Consider the following 26,176-nt stretch of genomic DNA (forward strand, 5'->3'; position numbering starts at 1 on the left):
AGATTTGTGGTTGCCTTTTTCATATACTCCGCCATCCTGAAGAGGAGACCAAGTACATAGTCCACTATGTTCTGTTTGGGCGGCTTGAGAGGTAACTCCCATCCTTCCTTAACCAGACACAATGGACCCCTGACAGGGTGACCAAACAAAAGTTAAAAAGGGCTGTAGCCAACCCCCTTTTGAGGCACCTCCCTGTATGCAAATAAAAGACAGGGCAAGAGTATGTCCCATCTTCGCCTAAGCTTTTCTGTGAGTCCTTTAATCATGCTCTTTAAGGTTTTGTTGAACCTTTCAACTAAACCATTGCATTGTGGGTGATAGGGTGTGGTGAACTTGTAGTTCACTGCACACTCCTTCCACATAGCAGTCAAGTAACTAGACATGCAGTTTGCACCCCTGTCAGATACTACCTCCTTAGGAAATCCTACTCTTGAGAATACACCCAAGAGAACTCTTGCCACCACAGGTGCTGTAGTGGTCCTTAGGGAAATTGCTTCTGGGCACCTGGTGGCATGGTCCACCACCACCAGTATAATCCTGTGCCCAGATGCTGTCTGAGGATCCATGGGACCAACAATGTCAATCCCAACCCTCTCAAAGGGAACCCCCACCACAGGTAGTGGTATAAGGGGGGCCTTTGTGGTTCCACCTGCATTGCCACTAGCTTAGCAGGTCACACAGGAGCGACAAAACTCCTTAGTGTCTTCAGACATGTGGGGCCAGTGAAAGTGAGGGACAATTCTGTCCCAAGTCTCGTTCTGGCCCAGGTGTCCTGCTAGGGGAATATAATGGGCTAGTGTCAATAGGAAGCCCCTAAACTTCAGAGGTATAACCAACCTCCTGGATGCACCAGGCTTGGGGTCTCTACTCTCTGAGTAAAGGAGTTCATCATCCCAATAAACGTTAGGGGTGCCACTAGCATTCCCAGCAAGCTCATCAGCAGCTTGCTTTCTGAGGGGTTCAAGAGAGGGGCAGGTTTTTCTGCTTCTGGCTCAGATCAGACCTGGAAGGGACCCCTGTCCCCAAGAACTCAACCTGGTCAGGTTCAAGCTCCTCTGGGACAGTTCCTTCTTCAGGCTTAAGATTATCTACCTGAGGAGACTGACCTGCATTCTGAGTCAGGTGGGAAGGCACTGCCTTAACCCTACTGCTCCTACTCTTGGGAGGCACCTGGTCCATTATTCCAGAATCCATGGCCTGTTCAGTTTTAGATATTTTGGCCTGTGACCTAGTCACAGCAAAGACATGCGCAGGGATCCCTAACATTTCTGCACGTGTCCTGAGCTCCACTTCAGCCCAAGCTGAAGTCTCTAGATCATTGCCAAGCAAGCACTGTACTGGTAAGTCTGCACTTACCACAACCTTCTTAAGGCCAGTTACCCCTCCCCAGGAGAAGTTAAAAACTGCCAGAGAATGGTCTGTTGTGACATTGCTAGCATTGGTCACTTGGTACATTTCACCAAGTATAATCTGCCCAGGATCCACAAGATCTTTTGTCACCATTGTGACATTTTCTCCTGTGTCCCTGAAAGCCAAAGCCTCTTTTCCATTTATTAAAGGCTGTTGTTTGTATTTGCCCAGATTACTGTGGCTCACAAAGGGGGACATATCCATGCCCCCATCACAGACTAGAACAGCCTGAGTTGGAACTCTGACTAGGCCAGAGTCCACCTCAGAACCCAGGGTCAACCCTACTACACCCTTATTCTGAACATTACCACCACCAATTGTAGCTGTACTAGGGGGAACAGTTGCCTTAGGGGCAATGGTGGCTGGAGTAGATTCTTTGGACTTGGTGCAATCACTGGTCCAGTGAGTTTTCTGTTTACAAATTTTGCACCATGGTTTCTTTTGGCCTCTTCCCTTGGTAGACTGTGAATCCCCACCTGAAGAAGATTTTTGGGGCCCTGGTGAAGACTTCTGGTCTTTACATTTCCCCCCACCCTTGACAGAGTATTTAGGATCTTGCTTCTTGGGTTCACCACCTTGGTTATGTACCTTCTGCCTCACCCTGGTTTTGACCCACTTGTCTGCCTTCTTTCCCAGTTCTTGGGGAGAGGTCAGATCTGAGTCTACTAGGTACCGGTGCAACAGCTGATTCTGACAATTATTAAGGATCTGCTCCCTCATAATTAAATTGTACAATCCTTGATAGTCATGCACTTTACTGCCAAGTAACCAAACTTCCAGAGCCTTAGTAGCACAATCTACAAAGTCTACCCAGTCCTGAGTCTGTGCTATTTGGGTATCCCTGAACTTTAACCTGTATTGCTCAGTGGTTAGGCCAAACCCATTAATTAAGGCACTTTTCAGACTGCTGTAATCATCTGCCTCCTCCTCTCTAACAGTGAGGAGCTTATCTCTACCTTTGTCTGCAAAGGAGAGCCATAAGATTGCTGCCCACAGCTCCTGGGGGACCCTTTGTACTTTACAGGCCCTTTCCAGTGCAGTTATCCATTTGTGGATGTCATCCCCACTCTGGTGGGGAGGGACAATCGTATTCAGGTTTCTATGGTCAAAAGACTTCTCCCTATCTCTAGGGATGTTGCTGCCACCATGGGAGTCTGGTCCCCCTTTTTTATTGCTCTGTAGAGCTCTAGGGCCTCCCTATCTAGGGCTACCTGCTTTCTTCTGATTTCAAGCTGAGCTTCCTCATACTTAAGCAGTCTCTCCCTTTTCTCGTGAGAGGTTTCCCTCCTGTGAGAGGAGATTGAGGTCCCTACAGATGAGTTAGAATGGTTAGACTCCCTGGAGGAAGATCTTGACCTTCTAGGCCCACCACCAACTCTCCCAGGAGGGACAAAGAGGGGTCCATTGTGGTTCTCTCCATAACTGTCATGGGGAATTGAATTTTCCAGGTCCAAATCATTGTTATCTGCCTGGCCAGCCTCAGAGGTCAGGTCATGGGGAGTTACACCCCTAGGCCTTTCCTCAGGTGCTGTCCCACCCACTCTGCCTAACCCTTCAGATCCTAAAGATCTGCTAAGGTCATCCAGCCTGAGTACCTCTATGAAAAGCTGGGTGGTTGGACTTTTGCCTGTCTTCAGTTTCCTAGTTGTTCATAATGCTCTCAGTTCCATGAATGGGAGGCTATCATACTGGGAATCTTGAAGCCCATTGGCTTCTGGCAAGGACCTACTGGTTCCTGGCCTTGAAGACATTACTAGTGTGATGTGGTGTATTGCACTACCTACTCTAGTGTGGCCTATTAAACTCTTTTGAGTTGTAGAAAGGATGTGCTAGCCCTTAACACACAACTCTAAGTCCAGTAGAACTTACTGTATTCTAAAGCTTGTATTATATGTACCTAGGGTACCTTTAGTGGTTTTCAGTTAGTTACTCAATTGAGATTATCTGGTAAAACAATAGGAAGCTGGAATCCCACACGCTGCCACCAATGTGAGAAGTTGGCCTGATATATGCTGTCCACTAGTTATAGTGGGCACCCTGTCTCAGTCCAAACAACCCCTTATTGGTTATAGGTTAAAGCCAACCTTTATTGAAAGCTATCCTAGTGGTAGCTATGGAGAGCAGCCTTCGGGCTAAGTCTTGAAGGACTGTTATGTTATGTTACGTTATTGGCATGTCTATAGGGCGAACGGTTACCCAAGGGTGTCCTGGCGCTGACTGCTTTTCTCTGGGCGTTAAGATGAAGAAACGGATTATAAGTTAAAAATCCAGGTCCTCAGTTGCTTCCTAAAAGCTAACAAATCCGTGGAATTTCTCAAGTAAAAGGGAGATCATTCCAGGCTCTTGCTGCACACGCTATAAAGCTCCTTCCGCCCCATGAAGCTTTTTAGGTCTCGCCTGACCCAGCGCATGCGCTGGTCTGGCGAGACTTATTGAGAGGGCTCCAAAAAGTGCTACCAGGCCAGCCTAGAGCTATAGTGCATGTGCGCGGCCGCGCGCGCCATGCTTTACCGCGATTACTTTAACTTTCGCGGCCGCACGGCCGCTTTGATGTTTGATCGCGATCACTTTCGCGGCCGCTTGGCATAGCCAATAGGTCTCGCTTTTGGGACCTTATAAGTATTTAGTTATGCAACTGTTGCATGGCTAAACACTTATAAGGTCCCAAAGGCGAGACCTATTGGCTATGCCAATGCTTGTTTGTGGTTGGTGCTGAGACTAACTTTGCCCCCGTGGAGCGCAGTGTTCTTATAGATTGGTACCATTGCAGCCGCTGCTTAAGATATTCTGGGCCAATGTCCTGCAGAGCCTTATACACAGTACACAGGGCCTTAAAACGCACCCTTTTACTCACTGGCAGCCAGTGGAGTTTTTTTATTTCATTAGAAAAAGGCATACATTTCGGAGTATTAGTAAGCAATCTGGCGGCAGCATTTTGCAGCAATTGCAACTTATTCATGGATCGTTCTTGCAAGTTTAGGTAGAGCCCATTACAGTAGTCTAACCTAGACATGATAAGGGCAGTAACCACTGTCCGCCTATTGTCTGCTAGCAGGAAGTGTACAATTTTCTTGATCATTCTCAAAGTGTAAAAAGTGATTGAAGCCACCGCATTTATGTGATCACTAAAATTGAGCTTATCATCAATAATGACTCCCAGATTCTTTACCTTCCTAGTAGGTGTTGGGAGGGTGCCCAGATAATCTGGCCCCCAACTTGGGCCCCAGAAATTGGGGTCATTTCTAAATAAAATGACTTCCATCTTACTTGAGTTAAGTTTCAAACAGTTTAGCGCCATGCACTTCCCTACCGCCCCCATACAATCGTGAAACCGACTGTCTATGCTTGCTCTCTGCCCGGGATGCAGAGCGACCACAATTTGAGTATCGTCTGAATAGGAGGTAAGATTAAAACCGTATGAACCAATTAGAGAAGCCAAAGAGGAAACATGAACATTAAAAAGTGTTGGGCTAAGGGAGGACCCCTGTGGGACTCCGCAGGGCAGGGCAAAAGGTCTGGAACAAAATTCATCCAGTGCCACAATTTGAGACCTATCCTTAGGAAGGATTTTATCAACTTCCAGTCCATACCCTGGACCCCGCATGTTGACAACCGGTCCATCAGTAAATCATGATGGACCGTGTCAATGCCACTGACAGATCTAACATAATCAAAGCGGCCTTACCACCCCTATCCAATGCTTCTCTAATCTCTTGCGGTGGATTTAATAAGCGCGGACTCAGTACTATTGCCCTCTTGAAATCCATATTGAGTTGGGTCAAGGCCTTGAGTTGTCTATTCATAGCTTTTTCAACCAATTTAGCTGGTAACGGAAGACGAGATATTGGGCAGAAATTATTAGGATCTTTGGGATCCAAATTGGGCTTTTTCAGTAGGGGGAGAATTGAGGCGATTTTCCAATGCCTAGAGAAATCCCCCACCTCAAACATTGAGCCGAATAAGGAGCTAAGTGAGTGGGCAACTGGACCCGAAGCACGTTCGATTACAGATACTGGGCAGGGATCATAGGGGGAGCCTGACCTGGGTGTCACCAAGAGTTTCTCTGTCTCCGTAATAGAAAGTGGCTCAAATTTATCAAAAACCGCCAGTGGGGTGGTCGTGTTGGTACTGCCTTCCAAAAAGGCCCTCAACCCCATCCCACTTGGGTATCGAAAGGCTGAAAAAATAACTTCGACCTTTTTTTGAAAAAACAAGGTGATATCCTCACATAATACCTATGTTGATTCAACTTTTTGGGGACGAGGGGAGGCCAAGTCAGACACTATATTAAAAATTTCCTTGGCTGAATTCCCAGCAAGACTGATACGGCTTGAGAAAAAATCCTTTTTTGCTTTATAGATCATTTGTTTATATATTGTGAGACTTTGTTTATAACTGTTTTTGGCACCTTCCTCATAATCTCTTCTAAATGTCCGTTCGTAAGATTTGCAGATGAGTTTCTGTTCCCTTAGATCCTTCGTATACCAGGGGGCCGTAGGATGTGATCTTCTGGGGACCCTCACTTTTTCAGGAGCGAGATCATTACATGCAGTCTCAATCCAATTAGTGTAATGTGTAGTAGCCTCCTCTAACCCTGGGGGCATTTGGCCAAGCTTGTCAAAAGAGCATTAATTAATGCAGGGCCTTCAATTTTATTCCAGGCCCTACTTTTAATTTGACTTTTCAGACCCACCCTGTCCGGCCCACGCCCTGAGCAAACCAACTCAAATTGCACAGCAGAATGGTCAGTCCAGGTAAGGGGCAGTATCCCTAAGAAATGGAGTTGTGGGTGGTTTGAAAAAATTCCATCTAGGGTATGCCCTGCTTCATGAGTCGGGCCTATCACCCGTTGACTGAGATCTGCCACTGTGTCTGACTCAGAGTGAACTTCTAGAGGATAATTGAAGTCACCCATGATGGTAAATGAGTCGGCACAGAGCCCCTCCTCCAGGAAGTTCCCAATAGAGGTTAGGAAGTTGTTTTTGGGGCCAGAGGGTCTATACAATAGAATGACCTTAAACGTTGAGTGATTAGTAAGGTTAAAAGATAGTAAAGTACTAAAAGATAGTGCCTCACAATCTGCATTTGAAGCTATCTGAAAGCCAGCCTTCAAAGAATCATGGTAGATAATCGCTAGGCCCCCACCTCTCCTCCCTGGTCTGTTAAGGGTATAGCAGATAAATCCGGGAGGCGTGGCTTTCACTATATCCGGCCCTGAAGCTTCATCAGTCCATGTCTCTGATATGAAGGCCAGTTTAATATTTTCCTCCTCTGTAAAGCAGCTTGTTTTACCAGTCTATAATCTCTTGAGTCACTAAATGAAAGATATCCACACCAGGTATTTATATAAAATATATGTATTTATTACTAAACACACCCTCCTAGTCTCTTTATGAGACTAGAGGTCAAAACACATAAGTTACACTTCAATATTCACAGTAAAATAGCACAATGACACGTCAGGCCCTAGGGGCGAGCCAAACCATATACTAAAATAGTGGTATAAGAACCACGACTTAACTAGACACAATGCCTAGAGCCTGTAGAATCGCTGGGACCCCAAGGTACCACCCAAGGTATTGACACATGGGACCAACGGGGGCCGTGTTCAGTGTGTGAACACAGCCACGAGCTCCCGTTAGCTTCTATGAGGAAAGTCGCGGTTAGATTTTTAAAGATTAGGGGCACTTAGAAATGAGTCAGGACCAAACCCTTTTGGACTTAGGAAGTTCTAGGGCTAACACCCACGGGAGCACTGGAGCACTCGTGTTACCTCACCCAGGGAAGCCGAGTGCATAGGTGTCTTTTGGTGTCGGGTCGTGTCGTCGATTTCAATGGGAGCTGGCGAAGAAGTGCTGCTGCCGTGAAGATGCGAAGTGTCCGAAGAGATCCAATCCTGGATCGAAGATGAGAAGAACCTGAAAGCAGAGGGGACAGAGTCTGGATCACTAGCCAGTGACCAGGAATGCAATGGACAGATGCCCACTGATGTCGGGTGATTTCAGGTGAAAGGTGAAGCTTGACTCTTCAGCCACGAGGACCAGGAGGTGTCAAGGACAACCAGGAGCTGGATTCGAGCTGTCCCCTGAAGGATGTTGAGTGCTGCAGCATCGGTGCCCGGATTGGACACAACAAGCCTTGGCAACAGCAACCCACGCAGAAACGAGAAAGATGCTTCGGTGCAGACCAGCAAGGTCTGTGAGACTCACTACTTGGTAAGGAGATGGGGCACGTCTGGAGCAACCAGGGAAGCCCAAGGAAATTCAAAGTTACCCCCTTAGGGACCCACCAGTCAACGGACCAGGGATCGCGAAGGGACCTCCAGATGAAACACAAAATGGCGGCCCACGGATCACTCGGAATGACCAGGCTGACGATCTTCGGTGGATTCAGTCCTCGAGGTGGGGGCTACAAGTCAGCCCAAGCACGACTTCAGGAGATGTCGAGAAGTCAATGCACTTGCAAAAGTGCACGGTGACCAGGAGTTCCGGTTCCACACTACTCACAAGGGCTGCGGGTCTCAGCTTTGCTGGGGACTCGGGTTGGCCTCTGAGATGCCTGGAAATCCTCTTCATGGGCTGCAAATACTTTGGAGTCCGGCAGGAGCTTCGATGATGCAGACCGGCAAATTGCTTCATTGGTGCCTGCCAAGCAGGGGAGTCACTCCTTGCTCCCAAGGGAGATTTCTTCAGTCCTCTGGTTTTAGCAGAGCATCGAAGGTCCAGGATTTGGCTTCAGAGTTTCGTCTAGGGTAATCTAAAGTTCTGGTTACAGAGGTTCCTTACTTATACCTAAGGAAGGGGTTGGACTAGCTCTGGGGACCCACCTATGGGAGGGTTTGGAAAGAGGGGTGGCTACACCCATTTCCTTTGTCCAGTTTCGCGCCAGAGCAGGGGCTGGAAGCTCCTGAACTGGTCTGAGCTGGACTATGCACAGGGACACCAAATGTGCCCCCAGTGCAGGACTTCAAAGCACGCAGAGAGTGCTCTCACCCAGCCCCAATACACATAATTCTGTCCAATCTGTAATGTACCTAAAGTACATGGAATCATTTTAGAGAGGAAGAAGCTAGGCTGGGGCCCTGAATAGCAGGGCCACAGCAAGACTAAGGTCGAAAAACAGTGAAACACCAGCAAAAAGTGGGGGTACCCATGTGAAGCAGATCCTAATCTCCTACAAGTACTAGCTGTCACTGTTACACTCACTTGTGCCACAACAGAGCCTGGGTATGGTACTGTGCTCAGTGCCACTGTTAGACTCGTGTACCACTATAGAGCTCAATGTGGTACAGTACTAGCTGCCACTGTTACACTCACTTGTGCCACAACAGAGCCTTGGTATGGTACAGTACTGGGTGGCGCTGTTAGACTCACTTGTGCCACTAAAGTTCCATGATATGGTACAGAACTTGAAGCAACAGACTCGCTTGTGCCACTAGAGAGCCTCAGTATGGTACAGTAATTGATGCTACTGTTACACTTGTACACACTGCAAAGCCCTGGTAGGACACAGTACTGGCTGTCACTGTTAGACTCACATGTGCCACTACAGAGCCTCGGTATGGTACAGTACCAGCTGCTACAGTTAGACTTGTGTGTCCACTACAGAGCTCAATGTGGTACAGTACTAGCTGCCACTGTTACACTCACTTGTGCCACAACAGGGTCTGGGTATGGTACAGTACCAGCTGCTACAGTTAGACTTGTGTACCACTGCAGGGCCTGCGTACGCATATGCAGTACTCTATGCCACTGATTCGTTTGTGCCACTTCAGAGCCCTAGTTTGGTACAGTACTTGGTACTACAATTAAGCCAGGGTGCCACTACAGAGCCCAGGTATGGAACGGTACCAGCTGCCACTCTTAGACTTGTGTGCTGCTACAAACCCTAGGTATGGTACTGTGCTCAGTGTCACTGTTAAACTCATGTACCACTACGGAGCCTGCATAGGCGTATGCAGTACTCAATGCCACTGATTTGTTGGTGCCACCACAGAATCCTGGTATGGTACAGTACTAGGTGCCACTCGCTAGTGCCGCTGCATATCCCAGATACAGTACAATACAAGGTGCTACAGTTAGACTCACTAGTAACAGATATGGTACTCTACTAAGTGCCATTGTCAGACTTATGTACCACTACAGAGCCCAGGGAGGGTGTCATACGGACTGCCACTCACAAGGGACACTATAGATCTTGGGTTTGGTACAGTACTAGGTGCCACTGTTTATGTGGGCCACTATAGAGCTGGGATATGGTACAATACTGTGTGTCACTGTTAAACTCAGGAGTGCCACTATAAATGATCAAATATGGTACAGTACAAGGTGCCACTGTTACACTTCTGATGCTACAGACCCTGGGTCTGGTACAGTACTGGTGCCACTACAGAGCCGTAACTATGGTGATGGATTTGATACAATACAAATCTGGGATCTGGTACCGTAGTGACCACCGCATGAATTCTTATTTGCCAATGTATAGATTTATCTGGTAGAGACTTCTAGCCGCAGATTCCTTACCTTAGAATTATCCCCAGGCATGAGACTGGTTCCGGAATTACTTTGTGAGCAGTACCCCTGTGTGCCAAGAGGTGGAGTAATTCGGCTCTGCATGGCGTCGTCTGCATCGTCTGCACTGGAAGTGATGTGAATGGTGCCTATGTAGGTTCCACCCCAGCATGCTGGTGTTAATTCTTTTCTTTCTAGTACAGTCAGCCCAGATCTGAAGAGAGCTGCCCAAAGTTTTTTTTGGACTTACCCTTTTTCAACTTTTGTTGAATCCATTTTGATAATCTTTCTCTTGATGTGGCAGTGATGTCTACTAGGGAAGTGACTTTAAGCCCTGCGCCACCTGTTACTGACAGATGTCGGCGAAGGACCCGCATCTTGTTTGCCTCTGGTGCCTCAAGCATGACCACGACACAAAGACCTGTGTCAACTGCCATGCCATGATCCCCAAGGCTTTGAGGGAGCAGTCCCTCGAGCTCCTTGCCACTCAACATGCGACGCACTGCCAATCTCGATCTTAGTTGAGAGGAAGGTCCCGGAATCGGTCACAGTTGAAGTCGTCTGAACTAGTCCCACAGGAAGAAAAAGTGTAAGAACTCAAAAAGGTCTTCGACTTCACCTCGTCTGTTGAAGTAATCCAACAAGACAAAGAAGTGTTGCCATTTGAGCCCTGGCTCAATTGTTGAACTTATGCCTGGGCCAGCTCCATGCCTCCCCGAGTTTCCAGGAGCCAGAGTGACCCCCACAAACTCTGCAGATTCTATGAGGCCATGCACCTCATATTTGGGTGGCCCGTCCCTGCTGGTTCACCTTCAGGGCCTGTGGGTATGTGTGGGGCCCCTACTGGTTCCCCACCTGTGGGTCTTACCCCAGCACCAGTCAGAGCCCTTGGATCCATTGATGAATCTGGACCGGCACTGGTTGTACCACCATGACTTCACGGACGCTCCCTGCGCAGCCAGCTGCCTTCGGTGACACCGTCCCTATTCTGATTCGACTCTGACACAGAGCCAGGGGGGCATATCCGATGCCGACTCCAGTGCTGACTCGAGCCTTGCCCTCGAGACCAGAGCCTGAGCTTTATTCCTATGGGCTGGGACTCAAGGAATATTGGGAGAGGTCACTGGACCCTGAAGAATACAGCCCCTAGACCCAACATGGACTGGTGTGAGGAATTTGAGGAAAACTGTGGACTGGACACCTCTCCAGATACTGGCATGGTCTCTCCTACTACGATGGTTATGGAGGAGGGAGCTTCTTTTGCTAAGGTGGTGAGAAGGGCAGCTGAGGTCCTGGATCTTAGCCTGCTCTCAGTTGCAGTAAAGACTAACATCTTGACAGAGGTACTTCAGCCGGTTCTCCCATTTAATGAAGCCCTTACGGACGTATTGCTTGGGACCTAGTCCAAGCCCTACAAGAGACTTCTGAGAACAGGACAATTGCCCAATGCCAGCACCACATCCCAGGGGACCCCAGTTACCTCACACAACACCCTACCGCAGAGAGATTGGTGGTCCAAGCCTCAACTTCCAGTGGAAATCCTGGCGCATTCCCTAACCTCCAACAAACAGAGGAAATCTAAGAGTATGGATCCCTTAAGAAAAAAAAATGTTCTTCCACCAGGCTGGCACTGCATGCCTGTTAGGCTGTAACTCCCTGATGAATGCCACAGACCCTTTTGGGCCAATGGGCAGAAACATATTGACCACTTCTACCACGGTGAGGGGACAATAATTTCCCCATGCTCACCGTCCACATTGTTTTAATACCATATAGCTGCCTCTTCTATTAATTTTAATTTGATAACTGTAATGGTTTTTAAAACTCCACTCACTTAGTTTCAGAAGTACCTACCTGTCTTCAGGTGAAGGCCCGCCCTCTACCAAACTGAATTTCTAGAGGGCGAGGACTGCGTATGATGAAGCGTGACACCTGGTGGTGTGTGAGGGCAGTCCTTCACTTTTTGGGAGATGCCACCACTCAGGATTTAGGTTTAGAGTCCCTTTGGTCACTGTGTTAGGAGCAGCTTAATTTGTGCTAAACATTTTGAGTTGGAGGCCAGCTTGCTCCTAGTGCCCCGCACCTCTAGTTCCCTCCCCCTGAATCTCCCTGGAGTTAGTGTGTTTTCATCATTGCATGGGTTTGCCTTGCCACTTCAGACTAGTCATGGCATGGGTCTGCCTCACCATTTCAGGCTGATCACATGGGTCACCACTTCAAACTGATCATTCCGTGGGTCTGCCTCACCACTTCAAACTGATCATGGCATGGGTCTGCCTCACCACTTCAGACTGATCTGATCATTGCATGGGTCTGCCTCACCACTTCAGACTGATCATTGCATGGGTCTGTCTCGCCACTTCTGACTGATCATTCAATGGGTTTGCCTCACCACTTCAGACTGATCATGGCATGGGTATGCCTCACCACTTCAGACCGATCATTGCATGGGTCTGCCTTGCCACTTCTGACTGATCATTGCATGGGTCTGCCTCGCCACTTCTGACTGATCATTCAATGGGTCTGCCTCACCACTTCTGACTGATCATTCAATGGGTGTGCCTCGCCACTTCAGAATAATCATCACATTGGTCTGCTTCACCACTTCAGGCTGACCATCGCTGGGCCTGTATCACCACTACAGACTAATCATCACATAAGTCACCACTTCAAACTGATCATTCCGTGGGTCTGCCTCACCACTTCAGACTGATCATGGCATGGGTATGCCTCACCACTTCAAACTGATCATTGCGTGGATATGCTTTGTCACTTAAGACTGATCATTGCATGGGTCTGCTTCTCCACTTCAAACTGATCATTCCGTGGGTCTGTCTCACCATTCAGACTGATCATTGCATGGGTATGCCTCGCCACTTCAGACTGATCATTGCGTGGGTATGCCTCGCAATTCAGACTGATCATTGCATGGGTCTGCTTCTCCACTTCAAACTGATCATTGCGTGGGTATGCCTCACCACTTCAGACTGATCATTGTATGGGTCTGCCTCACCACTTCAGGCTGATCATTGCATGGGTCTATCTCACCATTTCAGACTAACTATCACATAGGCCACCACTTCAGACTGATCATTAAATGGGTATGCCTCGTCACTTAAGTCTGATAAATCCTGTATTTTCCCTTTGGCTTTGTCTGTGTTCACAGCAACTTAACATCTTGACCAAGAATCCAGCTTTGTCGTCCAGCTGAAGGTCCCACAGGTTTGATGCCCCTAGTTTTGCCATTAAGTGCAGTAGGCGAATCCAGCTTTAGTTGCCCTTTGAAAAGCATTGAGAATAATAGGAGACTGCTTGGTTTCATCCTGAACAATATGACTGCCACACACCATCACTAACAAAATACTGCCCAGTAAACATCAGGAGCATGTGTCAATGTAGCCTGCAGCATGGGTAAGTGAAAGGTCGTGGACGCAGAGCTTTGGTGATCCGGACGTGGGAGCTCATTTGTGCCCAAGTGACAGTCTGTGGAAACCCTTCAGATGAGAAGACCATTTCTGCCTATCTTTGGATGTCATAGTGAACGGTGGACCCATACAGGCTCTGCTCTTCTCCTAGGGGCCTGACCCACCATATTAGGCCATTATCATCACTTTGCATAGGGTATCGTGCACACTTATGTATTAGACTGCTATTAATGACACTCTAAAGGTTTAAGTGCCATCACTAATTGGAGATGCCTCTTATACAAATCTTCCTGTCCAGTAGAAATTGCCATGCAAAATTAGGCAGTGAAACATGTTGACTGTAACATGTCCATGTAAACGAGTGAAACACTAAATGCTTAATGTTGGGAAATGGGTTACTGGTTGTGTGGGGTAGGGGTGACCCTCCTCAAGCAGCAACCACAATTCCTGTCAAGCTGAAACACAACAGTCCTTCTTCTGTAGTATCAACAGGTCCAGGAGTGTAATGGCGATTTGGGTCTAAGGGTCCAGTATTTCCATCTGGTGCCTTCTTTACAGTAGGAGAAGTTTCCAGAGAATGCCCTTAGAAGTTTCCTGCCTTCCCTACCTTTGCTCCAAGCTAGATGCATGAACAATGCAGTGATAACAAGTCCTTTGTTGTAAGTGGGGCTGTGCCCTTCTCCGCCCCCATCATTCCAGTTGATGGCCCATCTACTCACACCTAATCCCTCTATTGTGTGGCTGTCTGGGAGGAAAAACATAGTGCAATTGTCAACTACACCCAGTCATGTTACCAGGGAATAGGCTGCAGGCACCAACAAAATAGTTAGGGCATGAAAATAAAAACTTTCTGCATGGGCATTTTCAAACTTGTGACTTAAAATCCGACTTCACCATTAAAGAAAATGTTTAAGTACAATTTCTCAGACACCAAACATAATATGTTTACCTGTTCCTGATCACAAAGAAGCACTTATTAAATGTAATAAGGCAAACCAATGTTATCCTATGGAAGAGGTAGGCCTCACAGTAGTGAAAAACGGATTCAGCGGTTTTCCCCTACAAGGACATATAAAACTCAAAAGAATATGTCCAACTTTTTGATTACAGTGTACCTTGCCCTCAGGACTGTGTAGGACCTAACATAAGGGTGGTCTATATGCATTAAAAAGGGACTAACGTTTTTGCCATGTCGAAATGGCAGTGTAAACTGCACACAAAGGCTACAATGGCAGGCCTGAGACATTGTAAAAGGGCTACTTAAGTGGATGGCACAATCAGTGCTGCCGACCCATTATTAGCATTTAATTTACAGGTCCTGGGTACATGTAGTGACACTTTTTACTAGAGACTTACAAGTAAATGTGTTAATTCGGTGAAAGCCAATTTTACCATGTTTTAAGGAGAGGGCACATGCACATATAGCATTGGTTAGCACTGGTAAGGTCCACAGAGTCCTGAGACCAATAAAAACAAGATCAGCAAAAATGGAGGTAGAAGGCAAAAGTTTTGGGGAAGACTACCCTAAGGCTGAGAGATCTAAGATCTGCACTGATATGATATAGACATTTATTATACCGCGCAAATCACTCCCGAAGGAGTAGCTTGACGCTGCACTGCTGAGAAAGGAGAAACTTCCTAAAAGAACCAAGTGTTCAAACACTTTTTAAAAGAGGTAAAGTCTGAGCGGGGGGAGTTTGTTTCAATGATAGGGACGGTGTAGGAAAAATATCTACTCCCCTTATTTGAGATCCGAATTCGAATTATAGTCAGTCAGAAGAGCCTTATCCAAAGAACTGAGGCATCTCTTGGGCCTATATGGTTTTAAACACATGGGAAGTAGGCAGGCGGGATTCATGAAGTGCCTTATGTGTCGGACAGCAGAGTCTGAAAATGACCTGTTTTCTGATTGCAGCCAAAGAAGCTTCCAAAGAATAGGGGAGGAAGGGAACGAGAAAAAGACTGCAGATTGCTCTGGACCACCTGCAACTTGGTCACTAAGGTGTCATTGTGAGAAGCTGGCCTGGTATATGATGCCCACTTATGTAAGTGGGCACCCTGCACCAGACCAGACAACCCTTATGGTGATTTAAGAGGTCTTAGACAACCTTAGAAAGCTATCTAAGTGGTAGCTGTCGAGAGCAGCCTTCATGCTTAGTACAGAAGGAGTGTAATGCAGCTTGTTTTACCAGAATGCAATCTTATATGTAGAGATTAAGTGAAAAAGAACCACACAAGGGGGCAGATTTACAAGCCCCTTGCGCCACTTTTGCGTCCCTTATCCCATGTTAAAAGTGACGCAAATGTGGCACAAGGGGCTTGTAAATCTGCCCTAAGGTATTAATAAAAATATGTATTTATTATATAATACTCTCTAACACATACAAATATCTCCTACCCGGAGATATGCACAATGCACACAATAGTTTGCAAAGAAATGAAGTAAATAGGCCGAAATACACAGTAGTCACCGGGGGGGCCAAACGATATACTAAGAAAGTGGTATAAGAACCATGACTCGAATCAGGACGATGATGAGTGGATGTAGAAGTGCTGGGGACCCAAGGAAACACCCAAGGTGAGTGACTAGGAACCCCACGGAGAGCATGTGCAGTATGGGAACACGTCTGCGCGCTCTGTACAAATCAACGTGTTAGTCTTAGTTAGAATTTTAAAGATTAAGGAATCTTCCCAGTGTACGCTGGAGAAACTACATGGAAGACAGAAGGCTGGAGAGCCAACCCACCCATGCATACCTTAGTACCTACGTCACCTACACCAGGGAAGCTGGGTGTCGAGGGGTCGGTGTCCAGTTGGAGCACCAACAAGCTCTGGCAAATGCCACCTACTCCGAAGTCGAAGAAGGTGCAATGTCAGGACCAGCAGGGTCCAGGGGACTCACCACAAACAGGGGAGTCATGGCAGGCTGGAGCAATATGGCGAGCCCACAAGAAACAAAGGTGACCCTCAACAGTACCTACAGGCCGGAGGCACTGGAGTCGCAAAAGGACCTTGAGCAGCTCACCATAAAATGCATGCCACGGTGCAGACGATGCGGTGTGGATGAAGATTTTGGTCACTGGAGATGCTGGAGGTTGGGGCTACTTGAAGCCTGAAGATCTTGGTGGAAGAAAGTCAACCAGCCTTTGCAACTGCAAGTTGACGCGGTGCACAGGGGTTCGGTTTCTGCTACGTCTACAAGTCTACGAGGGATACTGGCTTTGGTGAGAGGGCAGGGCAGGCCAGGCCTCAAGAGCTGTGGAGAACCATCACCTGTGTAGCAGAACCTTTCGGGGTGCCCAGTGGGGGGGGTGTCAGGATAACCAGACTGGTCAGCTTAGTCGTGGTGCCTGCAAATGCAGGGAAGTGATTGCTTCAAGTTCAAGGGAGATTCCTTCAGGTGTCTTTGATCCCACAGGCCTTGGAAGGTTCCTGTATGGTGCACAGGCACAGACGATGAAGCAGACTGGAAGGGAGATTAAGTCGAGCCCTAACGAAGTCCAGTGTGCCCAGACGGTAGAAGTAGACGTAGTGTCTGACTTGAATCTTTTCCCACAATGAATCTCAGGATCTACACCCAGGTAAGCCCTTAAGTACCCTAAGGAAAGGGTTTGGACGATTCAGGGGACCCTACCAGAGGAGGGTCTTGACAGGGGGGAGGTTACTCCCTTGTCCTTTGTCTAGTTTCGTGCCAGAGCGGGATCCAACAGCTCCCAGAGCTGGTTTGAACTGGACTATGCACAGAGGCACCAAATGTGCCCCTCATGCAGACTTAGTGGTGCTGGCAAGCACACCCACCCAGTCCCAAAATAGTAAATCCTGTCTGGGAGGTGGTCACATCTTTCTGTGACAGAATGCCTATTGTTTTGCCTTCCCCTGCTTGAGCTTGGCTGTTCGGATCTAGAAGTCTGGCACCGGGAATACTGAGAGCCTAACAGAGGGCTCTTCCAGTGCTTGGAATCATAACTCCCATGCCTTTTATGGCGTGGGGGTATGATTCCAACATGCTTGATACCAAACATGGTAGGATTCCTTGCAGCCAATTTCGAGATGGTCATCGCGTGATTATGCGGTGCCCTCTAAATGGCATACTGCTGCTTTAATTACAACCCGGGAGAATGGACTCCGTAGGCTGTAGGGGTGTCCTGCTCATACAGGGGCACCCTCACACTTAGAACCAAGCACCCTGCCTTCAGGGTTGCAAAGGCCTGCTGTAGGGGTGTCCTGCTCATACAGGAGCACCCTCACACTTAGAACCAAGAACCCTGCCTTCAGGATTGCAAAGGCCTGCTGTAGGGGTGTCCTGCTCATACAGGGGCACCCTCACACTTAGAACCAAGCACCCTGCCTTCAGGATTGCAAAGGCCTGCTGTAGGGGTGACTAATAGGTTTTAAGTGCGGTGACCCTAGATATTGGAAACCTATATCTTTAGTAAGTGGTGCTAGCACCGGCTTACATAGGCTGCTACGGCAGCCTGTAGTTCCATTTTGAATAGTCTTCCTTGTGAGGCATAATGCATGCTTCAGCCCATGGGGCACCTCTGGGGTACCTATGCCCTGAGTACCTTAGTACCATATACTAGGGACTGATAAGGGTACCCCAGTATCCAATCCAGGATGTACCTAAGTACTGAACATAACAATTTAAGGGAGAAAGCTGAGAGACTGGGGTCTGATTAGCAGGATCCCAGTCAGACTAGTCAACAACAGCTTAGCTCCAGGCAAAAAGTGGTGGTAACCATAAAAACAGATTCTACTTTCCTATAGTTGTTTACTGATGTTAGCAGAGCATTCTTGTAGTCCAGGCGACTGATTATGAGTGACTGGAAAAAAGTTTCCCTAGCACTGTCAGAAAGCCAAGGAAGGAACTTTTTAAGAAGCGTGATAGAGGCGAAGCAGGAGCCGCAGGTGGTGTTTACATAGTCCTTCATGGAGAGAGATCGATCAAGCTCCACGCCTAGATTTTTCACTGTCTGCTTAGGTGAAGGGGCTGGGCCAAGTTCATCCGGCCACCAGTCGGCCGACCAGAACTCGGATGCTTTCCCAAAGAGCTTAATCTTAGTCTTGTTGCGGTTTAGTTGGAGATAGTTGTTAGTCATGCAAACTATGACTTCCCTCATACAATTACCAAATTAGCTTTTCACTTTGTCTGGGCCTAAGGAAATGAGAAGTTGGGTGTCATCAGTGTACGACACTATCTCTACATTGCAGGCTTTCACGATCTGGGCAAGTGGTTCCACATAGATATTAAAAAGGGTGGGGCTCGGACACAAGCCCTGAAGTACTTCCTTATTCAAGTGCTTAAGACTGTATGTGAAGTGGTCCAAGGAGACTTGTGTTTGGTTGGTAAGGAAGTTGCAGAGTCAATGGAGGGCTCTGCCATGTAGCCCAGCATTTTGAAGCCTGTGAATTAAGATGGGATGGTAGACTGTGTCGAATGCCGCCGACAAAACCAGCAGCACCTGCGTAACTGGGGTAACCGTGTCAAGAGAGAGTCTGATATTATCAACCACGGCCAACAAAGCTATGGAGCTCTCTGAAACCCGAGTTTGAATAATCCAGGATGTGATTTTCTTCGAGAAAGGCAGGGAGTTGTTTATTGATAGATTTGCTGAGAATTTTGTGAGCAATGGCGTCACTAGTGCCCACTTCCATTCCTTGGGCAATGTGGCCAAATTCAGAGAGAGTTTATATAAGTCTGTGACAACAGGAGCCAGACAAGTTTCTAAGGTAACTGTTATTCTGGGAGGGCAGGGATCCAAAGGTGAACTGGATTAGCGTGGGATAGCAAATCCAACACCCGGGCCTCCAAGCAGAGTGTGAAATTGCTCAGGCTACCCCTGGCTGTCGGATGGGGATGATTAAGTTTGCAATTGTGCTGTCCGAGATAGCTGGCAAATTTTTTATAGATAGATTCTATTTTGTCTTCAAAGAAGTTGGCTAAATTGTCACAGAATTCCTGGGAGGCTTCAATGGTGGAGACACAGGGTTCCACAAAGTTATTTACAGCTTTAAAAGGCTCTTTGGTGGAATTCCCTGCTTTTTCAATTGAGATTGCTAGGAAGGCCTTCAGGGCGGACCTGATCTTATTATGATATTTTGATAGACCCCAGTCTGGAGCGATATTCTGCTTTATCTTAAAGAGATTCGGTAGAACGCCACCTGCGTTCTAGGCGGTTGCACAATGATTTCTCTTGACGCAGGGCGTCTGAGTACCGCAGGGCAGACCTTCTAGACGAGATTGGGGATGATATCCTGAGGGGTGCAATATAGTTTACAGAGTTCATTAAGGAATCCTGGTAGATTGATGGTGCTGTGTCCACATCTACCGAAGGAAGTGACAGGGAATTAAAAACCTCTGTGAATGCAGAGAGGGTAACAGAATTCCAGATACGCCGTGGCCTTTGTCTGCTTTCCTAGGTATATTTCAGGCCGTATTTCGTGAGATGGAGAAATGGATCAGATAATGGTCTAACCAGGAGATCGGCAGCAAGGAGTCAGACGCTACTTCCTCAGCATTTGTAAAAATGAGATCCAACATATGACCAACCCTGTGTGTAAGGCGGAACACCAGGGGCCCGATTCACAGAACTAACTTAAGACAAAATCCTAAACTTACTACCATTTTGGTATTCACAGAAGGCACTTACTCATTTCGGTATTCACAGAAGTTAGGAGTCCCAACTTTAGGACTCCTAAATGCCTTCTGTGAATACAGAAAGTCTTAAAATTAGGATTTTTCTCAGTTTAGTAGTAGTAAAGTTAGGACTCCTAACTTTAGAACTCCTAAATGCCTTCTGTGAATACAGAAAGTCTTAAAATTAGGATTTTTCTCAGTTTAGTAGTAGTAAAGTTAGGACTCCTAACTTTAGGACTCCTTAATGCCTTCTGTGAATACCGAAAGTCTTAAAATTAGGATTTTTCTCAGTTTAGGAGTAGCAAAGTTGTGAAATTGAGGATAAGAAGCCAGGGACATTGCAACTCAGAGTGACACAGAGGATGGGAGGCCAGGGAAATTCCAACTGAGAGTGACACCGAGGATGGTAAGCCAGGGACATTCCAACTGAGAGTAATTCTGATGACGGGAAGTCAAAGACATTCCAACTGAGAGTGACACCGATGACGAGAAGCCAGGGACATTCCTACTGGGAGTGACACAAATGACGAGAAGCCAGGGACATTCCAGCTGGAAGTGACATGGATGATGAGAAGCCAGGGACATTCCAGCTGGGTGAGACACTGATGATGGAAAGCCAGGAACATTCCAATTGAGAGTGACACTCATGATGGAAAGCCAGAGACATTCCAACTGAGAATGACACAGATGATGGGAAGTCGGGGACCTTCCAACTGAGTGTGACAAAGATGATGAGAAGTCAGGGCATTCCAACTGGGAGTGGCACCAATAATGAGAAGCCTGGGACATTCCAGCTGAGAATGATACTTATGATGGGAAGCCAGAGACATTCCAACTGAGAGTGGCACTGATGGCCAAAAGCCAGGGACATGCCCGCTGAGAGTGACACCAATGATGGGAAGCCAGGGACATTCCAACTGAAATCCAGTGGCTTTCCAACTGAGAGTAACACAGATGATGTGAATCCAGGGACATTCCTACTGGTAGTGACACAGATCATGAGAAGCCAGGGACATTCCAGCTGAGAGTGACAATGATGATCGGGAGGGGGTCCTTTGCTTTTGACTATGGTAGGATTTTGGTTTGTCCTTTACCCTTCTATTTGTCTGTTGAACTTATATGCTATATTATTTCCTCTTGCCTGGGCATATTTTACTGCTCCATTACTTTGCTTATCATTTTTATTGTTTTTTACATGCAACGCTGTTTGTACTTCTGTACTTTTGTAAAGCGCTCTGTTACCCACTTGGGTCATGTCCACGCTAAGTAAAACTTTTAATAAATAAATTCCAAATGAGAGTGACACCAATAATGGGAAGGCAGGGACATTCGACCTGAGAGTGACACCGATGATTAAAAGCCAGTGGCATTCCAACTGAGAGTGACACCGATGATGATAAGCCAGGGACATTTGAACTGAGAGTGACACCGATGATGAAAAGCCAGTAGCATTCCAACTGAGATTGACAGCGATTATGGGAAGCCTGTGGCATTCCAACTGAGCGTGATACCGATGATGGGAAGGCAGGCACACCAAGACTCTAACTGCGTTCCACAATGTTGCTCCCGTGAGGTATCTCCTCACTTGGGTAGACCTCTTGCAACTTGCTTTGTTTAGTGATACTGCTGGTGTGTTGATCCACTGTTTACTGAGCTGACCCAAGGGTCCAACCTTCAATGGTTTTAATGTTTTCATCCTGCCTCTTGGTGTACATATTGCAACTGTATAATAGCTCTTTGGTTGAGTTTCCATTGCATTTGTGTTATTTTGGGGTGAAGGGTTTCCCAGTCACTTGTTTTCCCTCTCTCTTCTCTCCAGTTTGATACCAAGATAAATTTCCCCCATTCTTCTGTCATTCACTCTTTTCTCTCTTCCTCCTTCCAGGCCAGATACCAGCCTTCGCAAGTTCAGGGGTCATCGTGGCCGAGTGACATGCTTGCTGTTTGACGACAGCCGGATCTTCAGTGCTTCCCAGGATCGTTCCATCCGGATATGGGATTTTGGAGGTCCCATTCCTAAGTGAAGCACGTGCCATCTCACCGCAGAGCTCAGGGTGGTTCATCTTCAAGCGAGTTCCTTCGCAGTAAATGACCTACTTGAACCTTGCATTGACCAAATTCTGACCAAGGCAGAGGACACCTAAATCTTAAGACGTATTGGCAAAGACCTAGAATTTTCATCTTTAAGCTAGACCTTTTGTCTTTGTCAATGCTTCTAAGTAGTGGCTTAGCAGCCGGATGAAAAGAGATGGCATACGCACTGAAAAGTAACAGTGTGCTTGTGACAGGATAAAAGAAGCTGCAAGGCATGTTGGTGCAAGGTAGTTCACAATTCTAGAGGTTTTGGAGATCAGACGTCCTGACCTTAGCTACGCAGCCCAAGTCTCACAAGACTGGGGAGCATATTTACGAGCCCCTTGCACCGCCGTTGCATTACATTTTGTGACACAACAGTGGCACAAACCACAGAATTTTATCTATGAGGCCTCACAAAGCTACTTTGCGTGGGTTTGAATGGTCTCATAGATATGGAGTAAGGCAAGGCAGCGCAATTCACTGTGTTGCCTTACTCTGCGCTAGGGAACTATTCCATGCGCGTTGCGGTTGGTGTTTCCACGCACAACCCATGGATTTTAATAGATGCCCAGATTTACAGGACCATATAAGCCTGTGGATGCGTCAAAGGTTTACGCATCCCCAAGGGAGGCACAACGAGGAGAAATAACAGTATTTATCCTCGCTTTTCCTCTTTCTATGTCTGCAGCACACATAGAAATATGTAAATGCCTATTAGGATTGTTTATGTGTAGAAATGTCCCCTTCCTGCACAAAAAAATCCTGCCTGTAACACAGGCACCCTCGCACCATGGAGCAAGGGTGCCTGCATTGGTGCCAGGCTGCCAAAATGGCACCAGCTCAGGGGGAAAGGACAGGAATGTGGCATATGCCACAGATACCGCTCATTCCTGCCCTTTCACTTTGATGCAGGGCAGCCCAGCAAGGTGCCTTGCTGTGCTGCACTGCCCTGACCTGTGCCAAATACCCTTTAATATGCTCCTGCATCTTTAGTTGTGGATTGTAGGAAAGTGCCTCTTTTTCCATGGTTACCCCCCACTTTGTGCCTGATGTGATTTCGAACTCTAAGTGCACTGGGTTCCTGCTAACCAGGTTCCCAGTGCCAGATCCAGGGGCGTAACACAGGCCCCCGCACCACCTGCGGTGCGGGGGTCCGAGCTGCAGGCAGCCTCCTCAGCACAGTACTCTCATCCGAGAGCTCTTGATAACATCTGGAGCAGGGGCCCCTCCTTACACCTTGCAGGGGGACCATCTCAAATTTCTTTACACCACTGGCCAGATCTCTTTCCCAAAACCTCTGTACCATGATTGGCGCAAATTCATCTACCTCTGTAAGTCCCTAGTAAATGGTACCCCTGGTACCTAGGGAATGGGTATACACTGCACAAGGTAGAGGTAAGTCACCCGTACTGCAGGTCTTTTGCCTTAAGGCAGGGTGTACAATATCCTCTGTGTGGGCACATCAGCTTGAGAAAATACGCCCTACAATATCCACTCCATTATGTAATGTTGTAAGTGAACAGGGAAGCCATAAAGAGCGCACAGGATGGATACTTGTCAACATGGATTTCCGAGCTCCATGATGTGCTACAATCATTTCTGAAATGTTTGGTGCCAAACATCTTGTCTCGATTAATCCTCACTAATGCCAGTGTTGGATTCATTACTAAATTCACAATGGAGTTCCTTTTAAAGGGTCCCCTGAAACCTAACTAAATACTAGTGAGGTCTCTGCCAGTTTTCAAAAGCCTGCCACAACCAGACATGTTTCTGACCTCATGGAGAAGAGCCAGCGCTCTCAGAGGACAGGGATGTTTCATATCTCCTCCAGGACAGGGTGGCCTTCCCAGAAAGGAAGCTTAAGGCAAGGCCGCCTTTGAAATCCAACCCAGGAACCTCCAAAGAGAGTGGAGTCCTTTCTGGCTCCACTTTTGGTGGGAGGAAAGGTGGGAAAATTAGTTTGATGAGGAGGAGGATCCCCCTTAGCCGGCACCACTCCTAGGACAGGGCAGATGGTGTGAACCCCTCTCCTGAAATTCCAATATCTTGAGGTGGTGAGAAAACCTCCTGTCGCGCTAATATAGTGTCTCTTCCCACAGGAAGTGGTCACTTTTGAGAGTAGATATCCTAAAGGGAAGTAGCCCATTGGCTACTACCTGTCTCCCCTGGTAATGCCTCTAAATTCATTATTAAGTTGGCTCCTTGAGACCTGAACCTCAGATTATTTGGATTGAAGAAGTCAAGGATAAAGAAGACCCGCTGCACGAGAAATGAAACCCAGCTGCAGAAGAAAAAGGCTCTAACCCCTGCCAGCTGCTCCCAGGATTTGACAGCCACTACTTGCTGTGTTTTCCTGAGCCTGTAAGAACTCCAAGAACCCCGGAGCACCTACAAATTTTGAGAAATCGCTGAGAAGCTCCCTTAGATTGAAGGTATCACTTCCCTGCACACCGCAGGCACCGATCCGATCAAGTCTGGTTTGTCAACTTGCTGCTTTCCAATGACTTCGTCTCAGCACCAAAGCAAGAAGAGGTACAACAGCTCCAGAGGGTCAGATCTGCCTCCCCACCAAGTTTGGAGGCACCAGGACCTACCGGAGCCACTGCGTACCAATACCTGAGGTACTGTACCTCCAACGGTAAAAAACTAAGAATAAAAGTCCACTCCAGACTCCCAAAGCTCCAGAAGCAAGTATCTGTCGAAAGACACCTGAGATCCACGTCCTGAGTGGCCCAGCTGTCTCGAGATTACCTGTCCAAGACAGCTCTTGACCGTGAGGACCTTATAGATGCACAACGCCCAGCTGACCTGTTCGCTCTGCACCCGGCCCCATTGGCCTCAGCACCAACTAACCAGCTCTGCGTCCTTGGTTCCCAGGCCCTTGTGATGTCCTCCTTCGAAGGAGACCCACTGGACTTACCTGTAAGTCCACCTGTGCGGTGCATCTTCAAGTGGCCCCCTTATCTTTGCGCACCAGTTTCCAAGACCCTCAGCACCTCTGCTCCCGCTTGATCCGGGACACTCCAGATCTTCTCCTGTTGGGACTTTGGACCTGGTCCAGGCATTGAGCTGAAACGAGAAAGTGAACTTCGTCAAAGCATTGCCTGATTTTATGTGCATATTTCCTCTTTCTCCACATTGATTCCTATGGTGCATAATTGCGCGCAAAAAGGATATGTTTTCTGAAAATTGAAAAATCATAACTCTGAAAGTACTTACCTTAGACCTGTGTTCTTTGCCTTTAAAATACATTAAAATTGACTTTATTTTTACAAATTGGTCTCAAGTGTGTGTCTGATTTGTTGCCTCTGAGTACAACAAATGATTTGCATTATCCACTTATAAGCCTAACTGCTCGCCCACACTGCCATAAAAAGAGCGCTAGAATTATCTCCTATTACCTCTGTGTACCGTTTGGGGATTCTCCGGACTCTCTGCACAGTGTACTCCTTTTCAGTGCACCACATAGAGAGCCAGCTTCCCACAAGGATCGTGTGTGACTTTGCTATAGAGTACCTAAGGTCTGCTGTCCTGATCTGCCAAGTGGCAGTGGGGAGGGTGTCCTGAGCCCAGGCACTCACCCTCACGACTACAAGACCATGTAAATAATGCCTGCAGCAGTGAACAAAGATCGATCGCCTTTGTTTAATATGCCTATGTGAGACAAAGTATTCAAGTGGCACAAAGTGTAAAAAACTATGTATTACAAGCTCTCCACAGGAGGTGGAATGATACATCAAAAAACTAACAGAATGAGGTGAGAGAAAAGTACCCCCTGGGTAGTAGCATAGTCCACTCTCTGTATATTTTACAGAACTGGATCAGATGCTGTAAATTGCATCATTTACCCAGCCATAACAACCCGCTCCCCCTCTTATCTTGCAAACAAGCTCACCATCTCTGGTACTTCTCGGCACACCCCCACCCAGGACATCATCAAACTGCAGACCAAGAAATGTAAAAACGAAACAAAACAAGACAACAAGCCTTTTTCATCCGCGGACCCAGGATCCGTGAGAGCATCCACCAGTCCCGCCTCAGCACTGCTCCAATTTAGGAAGAGGTGAAGAGCCACCTCTTTAAAGAACACTGCATCACAACACATTAACCACCCTTTA

General features: G+C 47.4%; 1 protein-coding gene across 2 annotated transcripts in view; it reads left to right on the plus strand.

Annotated features, from left to right (window-relative positions):
• LOC146859654 (uncharacterized) overlaps positions 1–25,338 on the plus strand; it is a 481,453-nt gene extending 456,115 nt beyond the window's left edge. For both annotated transcript variants that reach the window (XM_085646710.1, XM_085646711.1), the window contains exon 17: positions 21,868–25,338. In XM_085646710.1, coding sequence (XP_085502836.1) covers positions 21,868–22,006 — 139 coding nt within the window. In that variant the 3' untranslated portion in view covers positions 22,007–25,338. The remainder of the gene's footprint in view (positions 1–21,867) is intronic.
• Positions 25,339–26,176: the final 838 nt, after the last annotated feature.

Source organism: Triturus cristatus, chromosome 3_1 (genome assembly GCF_964204655.1).
Source record: "Triturus cristatus chromosome 3_1, aTriCri1.1, whole genome shotgun sequence".
In the NCBI taxonomy this organism is placed as follows: Eukaryota; Metazoa; Chordata; class Amphibia; order Caudata; family Salamandridae; genus Triturus; species Triturus cristatus.